The following is a 21,939-nucleotide window of genomic DNA, read 5'->3' as shown; positions in this document are numbered from 1 at the left end:
AAATTATGCTTCATTCAGTTGAAATATAGCAGCTGTTGTTCCTCTTTCAAAGAAGCAGCAGAAAAGCAAGAGACCCTGGCATCATTGTATGTGCTTTTAAAAGTGCCTCTACTTTTTTCATTACTTTCTCTCTCTCTCTCTCTCTCCCTCCCCCCTCTCCCTCTCTCCCTCCCCCCCTCTCCCTCTCTCCCTCCCCCTCTCCCTCTCTCTCTCTCTCTCTCTCTCTCTCTCTCTCTCTCTCTCTCTCTCTGTCTCTCTCTCCCTCCCCTTCTTTTTGATGCAGAGCAAGAATTCATCTAGTTCTCTCAAAATTCTCATGTAGCCTAGAGAAAAGGTAGAACACCTGAGTTAAGATATCCTTTCAACTGAAATGACAAGTGTAATAGCTGGGTTCCAAAATCTGCTCTGTGACAGGGCTCTGTGCTTTCCTTAGATCCTGTCTGTAGGAGGAAATGACTTTGAGAAACCTTTCCCCAGTCAATCATTTATCTATTTTAGCAGCAAGAAGACAACCTCACAGAAATAGGAGGAATTCAGCTCCTTTCATTTCTATGAGCAATCTCTGACACTCTGAAAGTGGAGACAGTAAATAGTGGCAAGCTAAATTACAGGTTGGACACATTTACAGAGGGAATTTTTGCCTTTTTTTTTTTTTGCTATTATGTATTTGGAAGCTTTGAGACAGTAATATATGGGCTATCTTACCCCACCCCCCAAAAATAGCTTTATTGTCTTGGTACCTGTATTTTTTTCTCCCAATCTAAGTTCTCCAGCATTTTGGTCGGTCACCAGCACGCGCAACAGTCTAGAACAGTTGAGGGCTGACCCTATAAGATCGGAGCAGTTGTCCGTCAAGACCCAGTAGACTCTGCTGTACCCAGAAGCTCATCTTTAGAGAGAGAAGAGGACAACTGACCTAAGTCATTTCTGTCCAGCAGGAAGTCATCTGGTTGGTTTGTAGAAGAAGCCAGCAGCCCATTTTGACTGTAGGAGCTTGTGTGACCCTACGTTAGTGAAAAGCGCAGATTTGAGGGCCCACCCCAAAGCCAGTGTTTTCAGTTGTGCTGAAAAGAAAATGAAAATCTAGCCAGGACCTCCTGTTTTAGAGATGTTACAAAGGTTAACTGGCTACCACCCCATGGAACATTTGGTTCTGAAGTTGCTTAGCTTCACCCAGAGCGGCAGGGAGAGTGTATCTTTCAGCACGTGCTCCCAACTTAATAAATGACAGTAATTGTCTCCCTTAAGTAATTGAACACAGCACCCAGTAGGGAACTCGACAGAGCCCCTAGGAGGCAAGTTCTCTCTTACTGCACCGCTGCCGGTAGAATAAAAAAGTTAAAGGAGTCATCAGATTAGTCAGATCATTTTTTGGATGGGATGAGGGTTGTATAATTAGAAGCATCAGTCAACCTTTTAATTGCAGGTTTCACAGAGGAAGGGGCAATGGTTCGAGTTTATAGAGAGATCATTTCATTGTTCTCTTGCTAAGACTTTTCTTTTGAGACCTGTTAATTTCTCGATCTTTCTCCCGAAGTTACTTACAAAAGCTCTGCCTGCTCTGAAATTCTGGTAAATGCATAAACTCTGCCTTATTGATTTTTGTTGACATTTTACATTTTTTATGCATTCTTAACCTCCGTTTAGAAGCTGTTGGTTTGGCACATGCTCCCAGATAATAAGAGCAAGCAGAGTGAATGAAACAGGCTTCTTGACTCTTAAAAGCAGAGGTAGTCTGTGCTTCCTATGGCCTCAAATATGCCTCCATTAGATGATTTGCTTGTGCCTCTACTGTAGCCTCCAGACAGGAAATGAAGGGACTTCCCCGGCCGTCCAGTGGTTAGGAGTCTGCACTTTCACTGCCAAGGGCACAGGTTTGATCCCCGGTCTGGGAACCAAGATCCCGCAAGCCACGCAGCACCAACATTTTTTTTTTTTTTATTTTTAAAATAAAAAAATGAAAAAGAAAAATCTCTTAGCATTATTTCCTCTGTTAATAGTACCAGTGATCATCACAATCTTCAAGAGATACTGCTTTGAAACAGATGGTAAATTTGGGACTCTGTCATTTTAGAGCTGAGTCTATTTCAGTATGGAGCCAGCAGAGGTCCTGTTGTAGATCTCACACTGTCTCACACACATCATCTAGATGCCCTAGAGAAGGCTGCCCAGCTGCTTCTGTTGATGACAGAAGCCACAGCCACCGTAGGTACAGGCAGCATGTTGAAACAGCTTCACCAGCTGCTGTAACGTCAGAAAAACCATAGGAAATAGCTCGGCATTCTTAGTGAGCTAGACGTCGGGCTTCAGTGAGGACAACTTAACAGAGGTGAATGAGATGAACCTCCCATGTACACAGAGTTTTTGTGTATTAAAAATTACAGCATGATGCAAAAAAAAAAAAAAAAAAAATGCATTGACTTATTTTCATGACCGGTCGTTGTTGTGCTTTGGGGGTAGTGGGCAGGCATTGCTTTCTCTTACTGCTGTTTGATTGAAAGGTGCTAACACAGTATTGACTTGATAATCTCACCAGGTACCTACCCATGCAGAGCAAACAAAGAAAATGTGTTTAATGGCTCCCACAGTGACTCCCATACACCAAGCCACCCGCTGGTTGTTTGGATGTAGAATGTTCTGTTTGGCTTCCCGGCCACAGAGGCAACCATCTCACGTGATTGGTGCCAGAATTCCACTTTTGTGCACTCGCTCTGAGATGACAAGCTTCAGCCCCTCAGTGTTTAGATCTGCTTCATTGGGAAATCTTTTAAGTAGTAATAATAATGTTTTCAGGCAATTGAGTGGAACACTAAATTATTCTCTGATACCTAAGTTCAAACTGTGCAAGGCTAAAGAAGCTGAAAATCAATGCACTTTTAAAGTCATTAGAGATCATAAGTGAAATAGTCAGCGTTGCTCTAGCTAAGCTTTTAGTGTGCCGTGGTTTATTATAAAATCAGCCTGAATCTGCATTAATTTCACAGTCTTTTTCTCTGAGAAGCCCAAGGGTGCATGATGAATAAAATGTAAATTTCAGGAGGCAGTGCTTTTATTAGTGGAAAGGGCAGTGAGCCATGTAGCTGGAGCAGTGACCGGCATGGTAGCCAGCACTGCTACAAGAAGCAGGAACAGGCACTATAGATTCTAGTTATTTTACAGCTGGGGAAAAAGATTAGCGGTGGAGAGTTCTATGGGTATCAGGGGAGACGTTCAGAGAAATATACATTGTCTTGTGTATGTTACACTTGAGGTGGAATCTCTGATAAGAATCCACAAGTCACAAGTTAAAGTCTTGAAGGTTTGATACAAATAAGAAATCCAATGCAAATATTTAAATTTTACTTCATACACATGGTTGAATATTCCCAGAGTAACAGAGCATTTGTTTTAGTTCATCATTAACAGTTACTAAGTAGTTTTGTACGGGACTTGGGTATATTTGTTTGCATTTGAATAGCACGAGTGTATATTTATACATACATCTATTTTTTTTACTACCTAGAAGAGATGAGGTATATTAATTTGCTGACATTTCGAGCTGTTGGAATCTAGTTGCTAATTGGCCCTGGCTGTGAGGATTTTACTATTTGCTGCTTACGAATCAAGGCTCACGTTTGAAATACAGAGCCGGAGTGGGTAGGTGCCCTAAGTCAAGATAGTCAGACAAGGGGAAAATGTAAAATCGCAACTTTTTATTTTAGAAAACGCAAACTAGGTCTTGCGCATTTCAGACCCCGTGGCTTAAAAAAAGAAAGTACCCAGCCTCCTTCCCCTGGACTCCATTTGAAAAATAAATAAACTAATCCATCAGTAAATCTTTCTGCTGTGGTCAGATTAGCAGGTCAGCACTGTAAGTAAAAAGCAACACGAGATAAAAACCAAAGAGAGAAGTTGTTGATTTCATGTACTACTGAGAACAGTGTCGTCCTGTGGCAGTTCTCGTAGACTGTGTTGGTTTAACAAGCGTCCAAACCTTTTGTCTTGTTGTTTTTTGTCTTTCCTGCTCCCTGTCCCCTTGTTTCCCACAGGCTGTGCGTTTGTCACATTTTCTACAAGGGCAATGGCACAGAATGCAATCAAAGCCATGCATCAGTCTCAGACCATGGAGGTACTGTATCATCTGCCCTTTCTTTGTTTTCTTTGTGCAAATGGTGGGGAATGGAAAGCAATTCTCTCCTGTGTGGATTGTTCACATGACAATCACAGATGTAAACTTTCACCATCTCTCTCTCTTCATTCATTCATATTCCTTCTTCCTTAATCTCTCTCCTTCTCCCTCTCTCTCTCTCCCTCTCTCTCTGAATTTTTCCCCTGATGACTGGAAATGCACTTAGTAAAACCTTCCACTTGCTCTACGTTCCTTTTTGAGCCTTTTATTGCAGTGGCCCAGGTCCTGCTGTGTAATGTTCATGATGCAGTTTAAACCGAGCATCCTTCTATACCTCAAGGATCAAGTACGTTCCCCAGCCCCAAGGGGTGGGATGGGTAGAACATTAACAGACCCCATTCCAAATTGCAGCTGGCCCTGTGCTAAATCACAGGGTTCTTTCATTTCTTTTTAATTTTCTTTTTAATGCGGGGTCAAGTTATCTTTAATCGGGACAAACAGAATTGTTTTTGCGTCAAGAATGTTGGAGAAAGTTTAAGACTTCTCCCACCTCATTGAACCGGTGCAAATGTTCATGTATGAGAGTCCCCCGAAAAATTAGATTTTCCCCCTTACTAAAAAATGAACAATAACCAAGAAACTCAAAGGCTCAAATGTGATCTCCTAATGAGAGATAGTGGCTTTTGGGGAAGAGAAATAGGCTGGCGTGGGTCCACAAATTTAGACAATGGCTCTGTACTTTGAGTCTGTGATTCGGGTCATGGCCTTTCAGAATTTTGCACAAAAACATTCCAAGAGTGATATGCTGTTACTTATTCTGTATTGTCTGATAGAATCCTTTGGGAGTGCATGTTCTGCTGTATTATGTAAACTGTATCTTTGTGTATGGGTGATCTTTTCTGGAGGTGGCTTTGTAGTGTTACCTGAAGTTACGTTTTTCATCTTTTGAAAAAAAAAATTGTTTTCAGTTTTATTTAATGTGCCAAAAAGTTCTTTATTGATCGTTTGAGCTTCTTTTTTGCCTCCACTTTTGGGGGGGTTTAATTTTTTTTTTGTTCATTTGTTTGTTTTTTGCAATGCTGCATCTCCCGAAGCATGCCGGGAGCTTAGTGATCTTTATGGGTCTTGTTTTGTGGGCAACCTTTTTCTAGGGAGCCAAAGGGTGGGTGGAAGCGGGGGGTAAAGAGTGTGCATGGCATTGTCATTAAGTGTTTACTGTACTTTTCTGAGTTTTGATATCAGCATTGCAAAGCCTATTGTCTTTTTCGAACTTCCTTTTGACTTTAATATTCCTAACATATCTTATATAATCACTGTGTTTTCCTTTCAGTGCAATGCATTTTTAAGACACTCACACCCCCCTACGTGAAGGCAAGCTCAGGTGAAAATCGGCCACAATAAGAGAGAATTAGCAGGATTTGAAATGTCTAGGAATCCAATCTTGAACAACATGCAGTTACACACGTGATCATGTTTTTGTCCCCTCCCCCTACCCTTTCCCTTACCTTGGGGGGCTCCATTATCGGCGATCAGCCTGGTTTCCAGCTACATATCAGTCTGGAGATGAAATGAAAGTACTGTTAAGAAAAAGGAAGTCTTGACCTGTATTTATTATCTTCCATATATATGTGTTTCATTCTTAAAGATTTTTACTTCCTGTAATTGAGTGATTTGTACCTAAATTGGTCTCACCTTAGATGATTTTGTAACCTCAATTCTTTCAGCTCTGTTGGAAACATTGCCACCCCAGTTCCTTCACCCAGGGCCCCCCGCCCGAGTGGGAGGTCTGTGTTCTCCTGGGTCCCTACGGAAGGAGAGCACGAGAAAATACAGCAGAACTGGGTATGAACCCGAACCAAGAAAATAACAGGCTCTCAGAGTGAAAAGAATTTGCTGTAGAGAATGGGGCATATTTATTCTTCAGAAATCCTTGATCCTTTGTTAATACTGCTGTTATCAGAAATCAGATTTGATGCACTTGTTTTTAAATCTGGACATCCATGCTTAATCAGAGGAGCCCTCAGACACTTAAATTTCTTGTTTAATTCAAAAATATTGACATTTAAACAGAAGATTATATATTATGCAGTCTCATTATACTTGTACCCCTGCAGTTTGTTTTCTTTTTTTGAATTAATTACATTAATTTCAGGACTCTGGCTTACATCTTCCACCAAGATGTATGATCTAAGAGATGTGAATTCAAAACGATGTCACTGTTAAAGTTTAAAAGAACATGTTATTTTAAAAATCTTTAATCTTTATATGGTACCTTGATTTTCCCACTTTCCTCTAATCTCTCCCCACCCTGTTTTCCCCTTTCATGGTTTATACAAGTCATTTTTGAACTATAGTCATTGGCCTGATGTTCTGCTTTTATATCATTTTTTGGTATTTAAGGAAGAAAAAAAGCCAACCGTAAATGAACTGTTAGGAAGAGATGCTATAATGTGTTACGGGACAAATTTGATAAGATAACAACCCTTTCCATGCAAAACCCTTGCTCTCTGTAATTTCCATCTTCAGAGTGGTTTTGCTGTCTTGAAAGTGATGAAACGCTGAAATACGGAGCAGATGAAGAACAATGAAGTATAGATTTTTTAAATGGTGGAAATATTACTTTTATGCAATTTACTGACTCTTAACATCTGTGCCGTGACTGTGACTCCCAGAGCTGAAGACCAGTCTGCCGGAGGTTCAACGCCCAGTCACCTCACTTTTCTCACATGTTGGGGGGTAACCGCAGGCATGATAGCTTCACGTATGCATAGTTCCATCCCCAGTAGCTACCCAACGTCATAAGAAAAAAATGCAGCTCTGTTTTCTAGGAGAAAGAAAAATAACCCAAAGGGAAGGGAAAAGCTCATTTAAATAGGAATATTAAATTTCTGGGAGGAGAAGAGAGAGGTCTGTTATCATGCTGAGTTTCAATAAAAAGTGGGGGTTTTTTTTAATCACTTGGGTAGAATTAACTTCTTTTTATCTCAGCAAAATTTCACAGCTTTAGTTGTGATGGAATGTTTAGCAAGCTAAACAGAGAGGGAAGAGAGTTGGTTTCTGCTGAGTATTTGCCAAGTGGCGAATGTTGAAAAGGTGCTTTCGAAAGGAAGTCCTACCTGAGGTGTCAGGCCCTTACTTTCCCTGATGATTTTCTCCGTATCAGACATGAATTGGGCCTCTTATATAATAACCCTTGGCCATTTCTCACTCACCACCTCTGCTCCTGCCTTTTAAAGGAAATGAACACAGAAGCGCCTAGAACAGCGAGATTGATTAGGAAAAGAAGCTAAGTAGACATCTCCTCCTGCCATTTGCGATGTATCTGCTTGGACTAGAATGCTCCTGATATTTTCTTTTTGATTTGTTGTAGCTCCTGGGATTACCGCTAGAGTAGATGTGATACAGAAGGAGGAGAACCCCTTCTGAAAATATGGGGACAGTGACATTGGTCCATGCCTGTGTCCCCTGAAAATCTCCTTCCTTCATCCATGTTCCTAAAATGAAACCCACTTCTCCCGATTATGTTACTGGGTCAGTATGATTCCTACAGTTCCAAAGTTCAAAAATACTGAACTGAACATTGGAAAGAGTGGGAAAAAAAGACATGCACGACAGGCGTTTTCATTCCCATTACAACGTTTCGTTCCCCTCTTTTGTCCCCTGCTCACACGTGGAAACAGGCAGGCACACCAGGACAAGTCCATCTTTCAGACAAGCGAACCGTGAAGCTTAATTAAAGAACGATAAGGTCTCTTGTCTCTGAGGAGGTCCTGGGATGGTCGAAGGAAGACCCATGAAGAGAGAAGGCAAGGAAGGCAGTGTAATAACCAGAGCACGAGCTCAAATGGCTTCATCGACCACCAGAGCCCCAAAGACACCAGTGACAGGATCTGGAATTTTCTGTTGATGGTACTATTCAGAGAAGAAGGACCATCAAACCATTTAAAAACGAGGCCAGACCATCCCCTGTGCTCCAGAATAGTTCAGAAAGCTAGGCCCCGAGCCGACTGAGTGTCCTGAGCGGAGTGGACCAGGCTGTAACCCCCTCTCCACTTTCCGCTGTGTCTGACCACAGGGCTGCTCTTCACCGATTGTGGTGAAGTTCGCTGATACTCAGAAGGACAAAGAGCAAAGACGCCTCCAGCAGCAGCTGGCACAGCAGATGCAGCAGCTCAACACTGCCACCTGGGGGAACCTGACGGGTCTGGGCGGCCTCACCCCGCAGTACCTGGCGGTAAGTTCTTGGGGGGGGGCGTGGGGGGAGCACGTGGTCCCCAGGAGAGAGCAGCACACCCAGTGGAGCTCTTACAGGCTCCTTGGCCCCTAACTGCCCCAAAAGCTCATCTTCAGGACATTATGAATGCCAGGAAATTCCTGAAATCAGCGTCGATGACGAGTATTTTTCCAGGTGAAGCTGGTTAGCATAGGACCAGGACTCTTCATTCCAGCCACGTGGAGGCTGAGCAGGGTCCCACAGGGCTGAGCGTCTAACCGGTGTTTCAGCACAAACTCCAGCACTGGCAGGGGTGCGGCATGTATGATAGATGGTGATTTAACGGCGCTGAGGCAGCCGTGGTTGGCACTCTCACCACCTCCCCGGTCGGTCCATTCCACATCAGGACCTCAGATGGAACTTCCCTTCACTGGGTCCTCCCAGTGGAGCGATGTCAACTAAATTCAGATGTTTCTTTATCTATTTGGAACCCAAAACTCAGATCCTGTTTCAGGCCAAACCGAATTCTTTAACCGTCCCTTAACATTTCATTGTTTCTAAACTTTCACCTCCTTGTCTTTTTCTGTTCTGCCTGTTTTACTTTGCCAGTGTCTTTATTAAAATGCCATAATCAGAATGTGAGACAATTCCTCCCAGGAAGATCCAAACAGCACGAGCAGTGACCCCTACTGTGGACTTTAAAATATCTTAGTGTAGCTTGAGAGCAATGGAAGGCAGTTCGTACTCCTCTAAGGTTTTATTTATTTTTACTTGAACTACTGCTAAAGCACGCTACTCTACCCCACTTTTCTGCTTGGGAACCTAAATGCTGGACTACACATTATTAATATAATTTCATAGTGTGCCTTTGGACCTTTTATTCTAGCCTCTGTGTGTGTGTGTGTGTGTCCGTCCGTCCGTCCGTCCTAATTCTGTCCTGACATTTGAACTGTCCCTCTCAGGATTGTATGACCCATTCCGTACTTTGTAGCAGAACCAATACTGTTCTGTAAAACAGTCCTTCCTGTGACCTTGAAAGGTAAGATCACCGTGCTTCTACAAGTGAGGAAAGGGAGAGGCTTAAGGGAGAAAGGGGGGGAGGGATAAACTAGGAGATTGGGATTGACATATACACACTACTATATATAAAACAGATAACTAATAAGGACCTACTGTATAGCACAGGGAACTCTACGCGATACTCTATAATGGCCTATATGGGGAAAATATCTAAAAAAGAGTGGATATATGTATAACTGACTCACTTTGCTGTACACCTGAAACCAACACAACATTGTAAATCAACTATACTCCAATAAAAATTAAAAAAAAAAAAAAAGAGGTTATGTAACTTTACCCAAGGTCATGGCACTGGTGGTCAAGCAGGATTTCGACCCTCCATGGGTTCTCTCCATCCGGCGGGGCTGCTTCTCCAAGGACAGATGTAACTCACATTCCTCTTTTATCCACCCCACCCCACTGCCTATTGGTGTCTGCCATGTAATTACTACTCAAGACATGTCTGGATGTCTTGCTGGAGAAGCGTGCCTCTCCTGTGTTCCCCTGAGTTATTAATACAAGCAGTGACCAAGTTTGCTGTCACCTTCTAGCCGTTTCTCCATCTTATCCACAAAGAGATGAGATGAGATATTTCATCACATGTCTTGCTGAAATCTGTATGCGCTCTGCCATATCTTGGTCTATCGGTGTAGAAACTTTATGAGAAAAAAAAATGAGTCTAGCTGAACAATCACTTGTTTCTCACAAACGTGTGTTTTTCAGTTGTTCACAGATCATCGGTTTAAGTACAAGAATTTCTATCAGAGATAGATGTCAAGCTCACCTTTTCGTAGTTTCTAAGAATCCAGCTTCCTGCTCCACCAGGTCTGAAAACCAAGACACATGTGCCTAGCCCTGGTCTTCTGGACCATCTCCCATGCCCCAAGGCTCACAGAAATCTCCGGCACATGTTTCTTTGATCACATCTGAAAATTATTTCTGAATCCTGAAAGAGAATTCGTCTCCACCTCATTTATAAGAACGTGTTCTTACACGCTCTGAACTATGTTTTCCCCTACCGAGGGCTTCCATTCTTTCTCTGCCAAGTTTGCTCTACCCCTTTCGATCGGAAGCCCATTTCTCTGAAAAGACCCTTGGCCTTTAAGGCATCCCCTGCCTCTGTGTTGAGGGTAGATTCTGACTGTGGCTCACCAAAGAGTGGTTGTCAGTGGGAAGAATCCACGGAAGTAGTTTAATGACACTCCAGGTATTGCCACTTACTAATCAATAAAGATTATTAATTCCTCAAAGTATCTTCAGAGCTAATTTAACTTGACTAAACTTTAATTTTTTTTTAATATCTAATATAGGAGAGAGTAAGGGCTTGCAACCACAAGAGAATGGGAAACCCAAGAAATCAAACCAAGAAAGGGATTTCTGTCTGTCAAAACGGATAATTCCTAGCTTCTTCCTCTTCCTCATTCTGTGTGTCTGTGTGTAATGTCTAGGTCCTATACTACCCTGAGTCGAGAAGGATGAATGAAAGTTGCAGACATATGTCTGGGAACTGTTCATGTTTGTTTTTGTCTTTTTTTAAAATTTTATTTATTTTTTGGTTTCATTGGGTCCTCGTTTCTGCGTGCGGGTTTTCTCTAGTTGCAGCAAGCGGGGGCTACTCTTCGTTGCGGTGCGCGGGCTTCTCATTTGCGGTGGCTTCTCTTGTGGAGCACAGTCTCTAGGTGCATGTGTTTCAGTAGTTGCAGCACATGGGCTTCAGCAGTTGTGGCATACGGGCTCAGTAGTTGTGGCCACGGGCTTAGTTGCTCTGCAGCATGTGGGACCTTCCTGGACCAGGGATCAAACCTGTGCCCCGTGCATTGGCAGGCGGATTCTTAACTGTTGTGCCACCAGGGAAGGCCCACAGCTGTTCATGTTAATTCCCATAGGGATTACATTAATCATTGTAACTAAGACTTAAGTTGAATCAGCCACTGATATTCCACTCGGTGCTTTTGAGTCAATTGCTAGATGCCCATTTCTGAGTCACATCCAGTTGTAGAGTTTCCTTCTTCTTAAGCTGAGGAGACCTACCATTACCTGGAGGAGTGGCAGTGCTCTCCGTTAGGTTTTGTAGCACTCCAGACAAATTCTGAGAGCTTATTTTTTAAGTAGTGAATTGATCTGGTTCCTCCTAAGCTCATAGTACCATAGCCATTTTTTAATAATAAATTTGGTGAATCTATGCTTTTAGTATCCATGGACTTTTGAGTATAGGAGATAACTCCACACTTGCCCCCAGGTACAAACTGCGGCTGTATTGATCAACCAGAAGGAGAATATCCATAAGCCTAGTCAAACACTTAGTATAGCGCCTAAGTTAACCTATAATTCAATTGATGTGGACGAATAAAGGAGTGCTTTCGAACAGTAACCACACGCCTTTACCTTGTGGTACCCACCGTTTCTATATGGGGGATTAAGCGTATCTTTGGAAGCTCTAGGGACAAAATACAGAGACCTTTTCACAGCTGTCTTCATTTCTTTTTTAAAAGATGCTGATATATTTATAACGCATAGCATCAACGTACGTAAGCACCAGATACTTCTGAGTTTTGACAAGTAGTATGTTGCTGTCTGCCAACGAAGACCATCTTAAAATGGGTGACCATTGTCTTGGTCATGAAGTCATGACAGTGACTCTGTGGCTGCAGATACATACACTTACGTCTGTAGGTTTTAACAGTGATTTCTCTGTTAGCCCAAGAGTCAGTGAATCTACACCTCTCTAATGAAGGTTGTAGGACACTGAGCTGTGAAGGAAAGCGGAGGAGACCCAGGGATGGACCGCGATTGACAAGAGATGAGTTCCGGGAACTACTAGGCTCCAGAGAGAGAGCATTAGTCACGCCATGTTGGTTCCCATAGATTTAACACCTGGTTGTTAAAAAGAGTAAATTGATGAATTGTTTTAAGGCAGCTACGTTATTGAGTTTCCCCAGTGTCTGTGTTTCTTAATAGAGATTAGACATTAATATGGATTTATAGCCCCAACTCTCGGAACCTTCAGCCCATTAACAGGCAGCAGCAACCAACTATGTAAATGTAAAGGGAACTGGACGTGCCCTCAGTGGACTGGGGAAGTTCCCTTGACAGTACATTTCCAAGCTCCACTTCATTTTGACAGTACCTTTCTCTTTTCTTTTGCAGCTTCTGCAGCAGGCCACCTCCTCCAGCAACCTGGGTGCATTCAGTGGCATTCAGCAAATGGCTGGTAAGTCATGAGGCGAGCCTTGCCTTTTGACCGTGCTGTTGTCTGAGTTTGGGATGGGTTCGGAAGCTGGGGAAAAGAAGAACAAAGAGTAACTACCCGTCCTAGTTGCCTTCTGGCTTAGGTGTTAAAATTAGAGTCAGCTGCTCAGAAGTTGATCTTCTAACTCTGGCATCTCCAACAGTTATGAGAAAATTTGGGGGGCTGAGAATTCCTGCACAGTACCCTCCAGAGTTGTGTTTATTTTTATTTTTTTAATGGGTTTGCTTGCTGGGGGATTTCCAACAAGATTCCTATATCCAGGGCAGCTGCCATGATTGACATCCCTCTAAAATTTTAATAATAGGCAGTCAATAAAAATGTTTTGACCTTCGTAATGAAAGCCTGGTTTGCAGGCCTATTTCTGATACCGTTTGCAGTCCCTTGATAACCACAGACAATTAACAGGGTGCCTTTTTTTTTTTTTTTTTTTGCGGTACACGGGCCTCTCACTGCTGTGCCCCCACCCCACCCCCCGCCCCCCGCTGTGGAGCACAGGCTCCGGACGCACGGGCCCAGCGGCCATGGCTCACGGGCCCAGCCGCTCCGCGGCATGTGGGATCCTCCCGGACTGGGGCATGAACCTGTGTCCCCTGCCACTGCGCCACCAGGGAAGCCCTTTTTTTTTTTTTTAAACTTTAGAACCCCAGTTGACAGAATTGTGCATCAGAATCTTTTATGGGAAAGTAGAATCTTTGTTCTTGAGCAAAATCAAAGTGGGACTGGATTTGAAAGCCGGCTCATGAAGGATTTCTTTTTATTATGAGCTGTGTCAGTAGTAACTGAGGGGCAGTGATTAGTGAAAGGTCAGTCCTGCTGTGTCACCTTCCAGGCTCACATCCTAACCCACACCGTGGGGCCAGGGAAGGCAGCCCGCACAGTGAATCAGAACACGGGTGCGAGGAACCTGCCACAAGGAGCAGTGAGGAAGCTTCTTCCTTGCTTGATTCCGAAAAGATAGGGGAGCGCAGGCAAGGAGAGCAGATTTTTGGCGTATTAGAATCGAGCACAGTTTGTTTTCATCAAGGACACCCTGAGTCAATGAGATGAACCCAGGATGTACAGAATAAAAGCCTGATTTCCTTATCTGTCGCTATGAAAACTCCTTTTTTCTCTTTTTTTTTTCCCCTCCCACATGCATATCCTTGTGGGGTTTTTTTTCCTTGTTTCACTTTGAATGGATCTGGATACACTTGGAATGAACACACGTAGATTTCTGCTCCTGTATGTATGTCCAGTCGTTGTCAGCCCAGCCTTTCGTGGTGGCCTCCAGGGTTAATGGTAACTTGTCTGATGGGGCACACGCGCCTACAGTAAAAACAATGCTCAGTTACCCGTGGGGCTTTAAATCTGCTGGTACCCCCAGCTTGTTCTGTTGTAATAACACTTTTGGATTATTACGGGAAAAAAATACATGTTAAAATAATAAGTAGCGAAATCATTCAGCAGAATATTGACGAATACATTTGGGGAAGCTGGCCTTGGAGCTGAGCATCGCCTTGAACAGTTGATTTATTTTTAGTTCTGTGAAGGGGATTGGAGAGACAGAACTAAAATATTCAGAGACTTTTCTACGTTTTAAAAAGAGAAAAACCTTCCAGATTGCCAGCTCTGAAAGAAATGCTGAGATTTATTGCATTTTCCACCAATGCAAGATGTGTTTTTCTTCTAATCGAAGGGACCCACCCAGATCCAGAATTAGAGTCCTTCCTTAGAGGAAGCCTCAGGCTCTCCCGTTCCCACAGTTGAATTATGCAAAGAAGGTCACTGGGTCCTGAGGCTATTGCCAGGCATGTCTTCTCGGGTGGACGGAGCGCCTTGTCACTCTTCATTAGGCCACAGGCGCCCGTGGCTCTCCAGGTCAGGTCAGGATGGTAGCATCTGCACGCCGTGTGCTCATTTAAAAACGGAGGGTATCTGGGAATCACCTTAGAAGGTGCATGGGGCAGATGGCTAATTTAAAGGTGGTCTGTGAATGCGCTCGGCTCTCCAAGATACCCCTTTCTCGAACCTTCGGCCTGAAATTCAGCACCGAGGCTGCCCAGGCTGTGCATTCGAAGGCCCAGTGGCCCATTTTCCACTGTCACCTCGAGTAGTGAGGACCAAGGACATGGATGTCAGGGTTCTGTCTGCTAGGTCATTTCTATAACAAGTACCCTTCATTCCTGTGGAAAATCAGGTCTCATCATCCCAAGTGTTGGAAGCATCGTGGTTTGGGGTATTTTTTTCAACCAAGTGCTCTTGGCCCCCTGCTCTTTCATCTTCTCCCAAGAGTAGGGCTTAACTTTTGTCACCGCCAGTCACCTAAACCAGTCTCAGAAAGTGGGTGAATCATAGAGGCCCAATCTTGGAGGATGTTTCCCCAGCGCACCGACTTGTGGGAGGGGGTGCCCCCTCTCCCGCGTTCCCCTAAAAACCCTCTCTTCCTTCCCCTCCTCCCTCACCTCTGAATCACTGATGCTCCAAGAAGGCGTGGCCTCAGCCCTCACTCCTCTAAGTGGCACTTGTGACTTTTTCCGTGGACGAGTAAGTAAATTTATAATTTGGCAGGTGCAAATTTACGTGTTGGATACAGTCCCAGTGAAGCTTAAGTGAAATACCTGGTTTTTTAATTGAGAAATTTGACTTTAGCCCGATGTCTAAGCCACAGACCATTACATAACCTAACGACTGCCTCTTCATGAGTGAGTTGTCAAAGATTTGGGATCAGCGAGTTGGTACAACGTCATACGTGTTACACAGCCCGTGGTATTGACATACACGGTGGAAGCAACATGAAGGAGCCCGAGAGGTGGTTCATCCCAAAGCACCCCTGGGCTTAGGACGCTTGTAAGTTGAGTGAGATTGTGGCAGAGTGACGGCGGGCACCTCCACAGTTCAGATGCCACGTTCATGTCCTCCAGGGCCAGAGAATAAACTCCACGTGGAAAATTCAAGTACTGCAGCTGAGAGCGTCATCACCAAAGAGTGAAATATCATTTCGGAAAACAATAATACTGTGTTGTGAACAGCTCTCAGGATAGAATGGTCTGTCCTTCAGGAAATTTGAGGTGTCTCACTAGAGTCTAAAATGTCTCATTTGAATGAGTAAACATTTTCTGTTTGAGGAGAAAATAAAAGAAAGCTGGAAAAAAACAGAAAAACGAAAAAAAAAAAAATTAGGAGGAGACAAGTTCCTAAGTACTTACATCGATAAAATTGAATGAGACATCAACTATACTTCTTTTGAAAACAAAAAAACAAAAAAAACCTTACCATTTTCCTTTCAAATTGAAAATAACTTCAGACGTGTTTTATAAATTTATAAAAGGGAACCTTTACTAAATCTGAAATTTAAAAAGCAGAAAATAGATTAGTAAGGATAAAATTTTTAGAAGCTGACTGCTTTTATGTGCATCCTTCAAGTCGATTGATTTTACTTTCCCTCTCATAACTTGGGATAAAAATGTGTCCATTTCTCACTCAGCTGTGGTATTTGTTCCATGAATTTCTGAAATCTCAAAAAACGCGGGGTCTGTGTTCAGGCCAAGAGTCTGGATCTTTCCTGAAGAAGAAGGAATTAAGGGGAAAGTGGCTTTCCGGTTTTTCACTTCTTTATAACAACTACCATCTCAAAAAAGCATCGTGTTAGAAAAACAAGGGTAGTATTGCACAAGTTTGTTTTTTCACAGAGCTTCTTGAAATAATCATGGGGTTTATCCTCACAGCACAGCCAAGGACAAAACCACTACTTGATACTACGTAACAGTTGGGAAAACTGAAGTGCAAAAAGTTCAAATAAGTTCTGTGAGCCCCAGGACCAGGAAATGGTATTATATGGATTAGGATACAGAATTCCCAAATATCATAACGCTTTATGAGATAGGGACCATCAGCATCCCGTTTTACAGGTGGGGCAACTGAGGCAGAGAGAAGTTAATTAACAAACTTGCCCAGAGTCACTAAGCTAATAAATGGCAGATCCACATTACAAACTGGCCTGATCCAAACCCCGAGCTCCCTTTGGCCCCTGAGATGGTCACACAGCGCTCCGCGTCTCCACAAACCCAGGTATGTTCTGTCAACATGAGCCTCGGTGACAGGTCTGCACAGACGGTTGAAGAGGCCAAATAACAAACAACTCTGAGCCATCGATAAACAATGCAGGAGAACCCCAAAACTGCTCAAAAAGCAGCGGTTCAGAGTCAGCCACAGGAAAACCTCCTCCTTTCACTCTGGACAACATTCCAAATTTATTAAGAGGGAGTTGTTTTTTATTAGGGGATGTATTTTTCAAGGGTGAGGGGTTGTTAGTAAGAGATTACAGAGATTAAGAAGCGATGGCCAAAGAAGAGGATCTTGTGATAAACAAGGGAAAACCGCTTCCCTTGACTTCTGATATTCAGGAAAGCTGGTAGTAATTCGCTTCCAGAATATCTGGCCTGAGTTTCCAAAGTCACAGTGAAATCGTAGAGGGCAAATATTTTCCCGAAACAACAACATCGCAACTACTTTACCTGTTGGAGATCCCCTCCCAGCAAAGGCGGGCTTGGAATGTCTGTGACGAGCAGAGAAGAGGGTAGACTTCGGCAGAAACTGTGCATTGGACGCTGGGAACCTCACGTCAGGGACACACTTGGGAGATGTGCAAACTGGACCCACAAAGACCCCAAGTTCTTCCCACAGCCAAGCAGCCTCCGCAACCCACACTTCCTGCAAAAGTGCTAACAGGCCTTCTGAGAATGTTCCATTACCACCCCCATCTGTCACTTTTTAACAGACCTGATTGGCAAGCGCTTGTAACAACTGACATCTGTTCTCGCTTATTGAAATGCAGATTTATGGTAATTGCTCCGAACAATAAGACACAGAATTACCTAAGGTGAACATTAAATTAAATTTTCATGCTCTTCTCCTTATAAATAATTTTTTTTTAATCTTAAGTTTCAAGTAGGCATAATGTGCATCTGTTTGGTACATAATTTCTTCATTTGGAGAAGGATTTTCTTTTCCCGAGTAATGAGTGAAAAGTTGAAGCCCTGTATGCTCCCCATTTTTTTTTTTTTTTTTTTTTTTTTTTTTTTTTTTTTTTTTTTTTTTTTTTTTAAGCCCTCTCGATCTCGGCACACTGTCGGATTTCCTAAAACTCATTTAAATGTTTTGCATTTCTCGTCACCCAGATTGTTGCCCCTGGTTTGACGGGTGCCCATCCGAGCAGCGTGCTTTGTGAGGTTAAATGGGAGTGGTTTCCTTCTCAGAGAAGAGCTATTTGCCAAACCAGAATCAGCATCGCACACCCACACACCCACCACGCCTCCCGTCCGGTGCCCTTTCAGGATCCTCGTGTGGGAGGAGCCGCGATGAGAGGGGCTGGTGGGTGGAAAAGCAGAGGCGCTGTGGAAGGAACGGAGGAGGAGGACAGGACAGGGTGCGCTCACAACAGAAACAGACGGAGAAACAACCAGAAATGTGAATTCAAAGTCAGCAGAGGCAGACACCCGCTTTTAGACAGCCTGGGGGGCCCAGGACTGGCCAGGCCCTGGTGGGTAACTCTGCCCGTCCAGGGGCTGAGTCTGCAGCAGCTGGAGGTCTGGAGAGACGGTGTTGTGGGTACCCGGAAAGCCTGGTACAGTTGAGGAGGTAGAGGATGAAGCTTGGGGTGTGTCCCCACGAAGCTTCCGAGCTGCTTTCCCAGCATGGGACAAACGCCTCTCCTAGCAGCAGCGTGGCCCCCAAGCCCCTTTCCCTAAAAGGGAGGGGAGGGGAGACATCCACACTACAGGTGAAGAGCCTCTGGCTCTGGAAACATCTGGGGTGGGAAGAGCCAAAACATCCGTCACCGAGGACATGCGCCGCTGTCCGTGAGAGTCCAGAGATTCTGCCCCACGAAAGTAGCCCAAGCTCTCACGGAACCCCAGACGTACCCCTGTGATGTGCCGACGTTAGCAGTTGCTCAGAAGGCCCGGGAGTGGTGCAGGGGTGTCCTCCCTGGGAGGGTTTCTTTCTGGGGGGATGGACTAGAGAATGGGCCTCGGGCCTCCACCTGGCCAGACAGAAGGACACCGTGCAGGGAACAGGTGCCTCTGTGGCCCCATGGCCCACGTCCAGGCGCAGCGAGACCCACGCGAGGTGGACAGGAGCACCTGAGTCCCCACGTGCGTGCTGCCCCCAGTTTCCTAGCTCCAGTCTTGGCATGGGACCTGCCCTGGTGGCAGGCACCAGCTCACATGTTCTTGGAGAATCTCTGGTTGGTTTTGTTTTCTTTCGTTGGCTTGACTGCGTATACATCTTGGTTCTGAGGGGGAGAAAGAGCCATCTTCTTTCATCCTTTTCCTGCATTCTCTGCACCATCACTCCCGAGCTCTGATCTCTTCTTGATTCCTCTTGTCTCCACCACCGACCCCAGGCCTCTCGTTCGATGGTTTTCTACCAGGACTCACATCCATCACTTTTAGGCTATCTAGAGGCATTGGAAGTCCTCCAGCTTCTTAGGATCTGCTACCAAAAAAGTGCATGCATCATACACATGCTCTTTCATAAAACTTCAGGGAGCTCAGAGACCCCCCCCCCCGCATATCTCATCAGGGGAGCTCCAGTGAAGAGCCCCTTAGTTAAGTGACAAGCAGGAGGGAAGCCACCACGTGACCCGCTCAGTGTTCAGAAGAGGGTGCGGCCCACCGTTCCCCGAGGATGTGTGGGCCGGGGTCTGTAATGTCTGGATTCTGAGCATGGAGGGGAGAGGAAATGAGCGTAAGAAACTGAGGAGTTGATTGAGTTCGAGACAAGATCTAGTGTCTGGTTAGCTGGGTTCTTAGCTGCTGACGCAGATCACAGGTTCAGTTCCGGGCCCTCGGGCTCAGGTGCCTGGAAGCCAAGCAGGGGCACCACTGTACACACATCCTTGGACCCTGGGCTCCTGCTGACCAGGACCCACGCGTGCTCATGGCGGGCAGCGTCCCTCACCCACAGCCGTTCTCTGCTGAGATTCCATCAGAAGGAGCAGGGCCATGATGGGCAAGTGTTAGGAGCCGGTGGACCTTTACATCTGATGTCCCGGCCCCTTTCCTGTGAAGCCCTGTGTTCGTCACCCCTTCCCTCCTCTCAGTGCCCCCCCATGCCCCCCCCCACTTCCCAGGTGGGAACCAAGAGGGACAGAGGCACAGGCGTGGGGAGGCTCGGGGGGCAGGGAGGGACCCAGAACCAGCCTCCTGTCCCCAGGGCTCTGACCTCCCATGTTCTCTGTGGCACGTAGGACAGCAAGAGTGCCAACATCACGTGGGTTTGTTACAAATACTAACTAAGCGTGATTAGTGTGTCCGGCACATGCTTTGTCTTTGGTACCATTATCCTCATTATTGGGGGGGGTCATACTGCTGCGATTATCATCCAGCTGATAGAGTCTGCTCTGCCCTGGGAGTTGTCCTTTAGCTTCAAGTGTATGAAGCATTTACTCTCTTTACCCTCAAGGTCCGTTCAGTTTTACACCTACTTCACAGCCAAGAAATCCAAGAGGCAGACGGTTAATGTGCTCAAGGCCAGGGAGGCTGGCAGAGGGGAGGCCGAGCCCGATCGGAGCCCAGATGGCCTGGAGGTGGAGCCCGTGCTGCCCCCAGTAAACGGGGTCCTTGTCACTCTGTTGTCACCAGCAGGGAGAGCTGTGCCTTCCAGGCCCGAGGAACACAGGACAGGTTGAAGGGAAGAATGTCGGGGTCAGGGCTGGGAACAGGACCGCCCCCAGAAAAGTGAGGAGGAGAGGAGGGGGGCTTCCCGCAGCCAGCACGGAGGACCGCGGAGGGGCAGACTAGGAGGACGGCCCGGCCTCTTCAGCTCCGCAGCTGCCCACCAGAGACGTCAGAGGGAGGGGATCTGGGGATGTATGTGTAGGTAGAGCTGATTCACTTGGTTACACAGCAGAAACTCACACACCATTGTCAAGCAGTTATACTCCAGTAAAGATGTTAAAAATAAAAAACAAACACCAAAGACACAAGAGAATGAGCTTCTGGATCCAGGCCTGTTTCCAGAAACGGACCGGGTTGCCCCCAGTCCCTGGCTCCCCTCCATTCTGACCTCCAGCAGCCTCCTCGGGGCGGGGAGTGTCTTGTTCTCCCCACTTAGTTCGGGGCGCGGCACGGGTCTGGCCTGTCGCGGCCACGTGGTAGCGGTTGGCTGGCCGGGCGGCACCTGTGGGGCCTCCTGCCGCTGCTTTTCTCCATCGAACACTCCCCCTCCTCCTCCCTCCCGCGCCCCCCCATTCCTTCAGATGCTGGGGTCACCACGGCCTCTCCTTCCCTGCTTCATCTGTGCTTCCTTTGGTCTGTATTCTCCCCCTGAGCGCAGTGCGGTGGTTGGCCCTGCCCGGTGCGGCACCCCAGAGCCCGGCCTTGGCAGTGGAGGCGGGGAGGGGCTGAGCGGGGCAGCCCCTCGGGTGAGGGGTGGAAGGGGACACACAGGGAGAGGACGGCGGGACCCGGGGACAGCGCTGAGTGTCGGGTGAGACGAGGAAGACGCACGGCCCTGATAAATATTTGCAGAAGGGATTAATTAACGGTTGAGGGAAACAGTCGATACTTGAAGCTGTTGTAGATGCTGAAGAACTAAGAACAGAGAAAAACCTCGTTTGGGTCTGTAGACCGCTCTCTCTATAGCAGCGTGGGAACATTTCATGCTGTTTGTTGCCCTGTTCATTCATCTTCCATGGATCCACCCATCACCTACGATGAGTGAATGTAGCCGTGTGTGTGTGTGTGTGTGTGTGTGTGTGTGTGTGTGTGTGTGTGTGTGTGTGTGTGTGGACTTGAAAGCGAATAAGGCATCTTTGTCCTCAGGGAACTTGGTATCTAGTTGTGAAGGTCAGCAATCTGTACAAACGATGTGAAAGCAGGAGGTGGTGAACGCAGCAAGAGTTCGGAACAGCGATGGGGGGTTTACAGATAACATGCAGAAAGTGCGCCTTAGACACAGACTGTCAGTCACCCTCCGAGGGAACGTGCCTCAGCCTCGGGAGGGTCTGTGAGGCTCTGACCCAGATGAACGGGCTGAGCTCCTTCCAGCCCCAGAATCGGGCCGTGGCTCCGCCAGGCAAGTCAGAGCAGGTGCCCTGGCGGACCCTCTGGCCCAGGCCGAGGAGGGTGCTCGGCTGATCATTAACCGTTGCCAGATGTGCAGACTTTAACGTCGGTGCTAAACCCTCCTCTCGTCTGCACAGCCGTCTGTTGGTGACGGTGTCTGGTCGACTGTGTTACGTCCTTAGCACGTTAGAGGGGCCGTGGCAGCCAGACAGGTCTGTCCTGTTGCAACACACACACACACACACTCACACACACACACACA

The 21,939-nt window shown here is 45.9% G+C and overlaps 1 protein-coding gene across 11 annotated transcripts in view; it reads left to right on the top strand.

Annotated features, from left to right (window-relative positions):
- CELF2 (CUGBP Elav-like family member 2) overlaps positions 1-21,939 on the top strand; it is a 310,334-nt gene that overhangs the window by 243,366 nt on the left and 45,029 nt on the right. For all 11 annotated transcript variants that reach the window (XM_024129689.3, XM_007107114.4, XM_007107113.4 and 8 more), the window contains 3 exons: positions 4,029-4,108; positions 8,184-8,342; positions 12,528-12,591. In XM_024129689.3, the coding sequence (XP_023985457.1) occupies positions 4,029-4,108; positions 8,184-8,342; positions 12,528-12,591 (303 nt within the window). The remainder of the gene's footprint in view (positions 1-4,028; positions 4,109-8,183; positions 8,343-12,527; positions 12,592-21,939) is intronic.

The sequence above is a fragment of the Physeter macrocephalus genome, chromosome 11 (assembly GCF_002837175.3).
Source record: "Physeter macrocephalus isolate SW-GA chromosome 11, ASM283717v5, whole genome shotgun sequence".
NCBI classification, from domain to species: domain Eukaryota; kingdom Metazoa; phylum Chordata; class Mammalia; order Artiodactyla; family Physeteridae; genus Physeter; species Physeter macrocephalus.
Note: the sequence above shows the minus strand (reverse complement) of the source record. Positions and strands in the feature narration are given on the sequence as shown.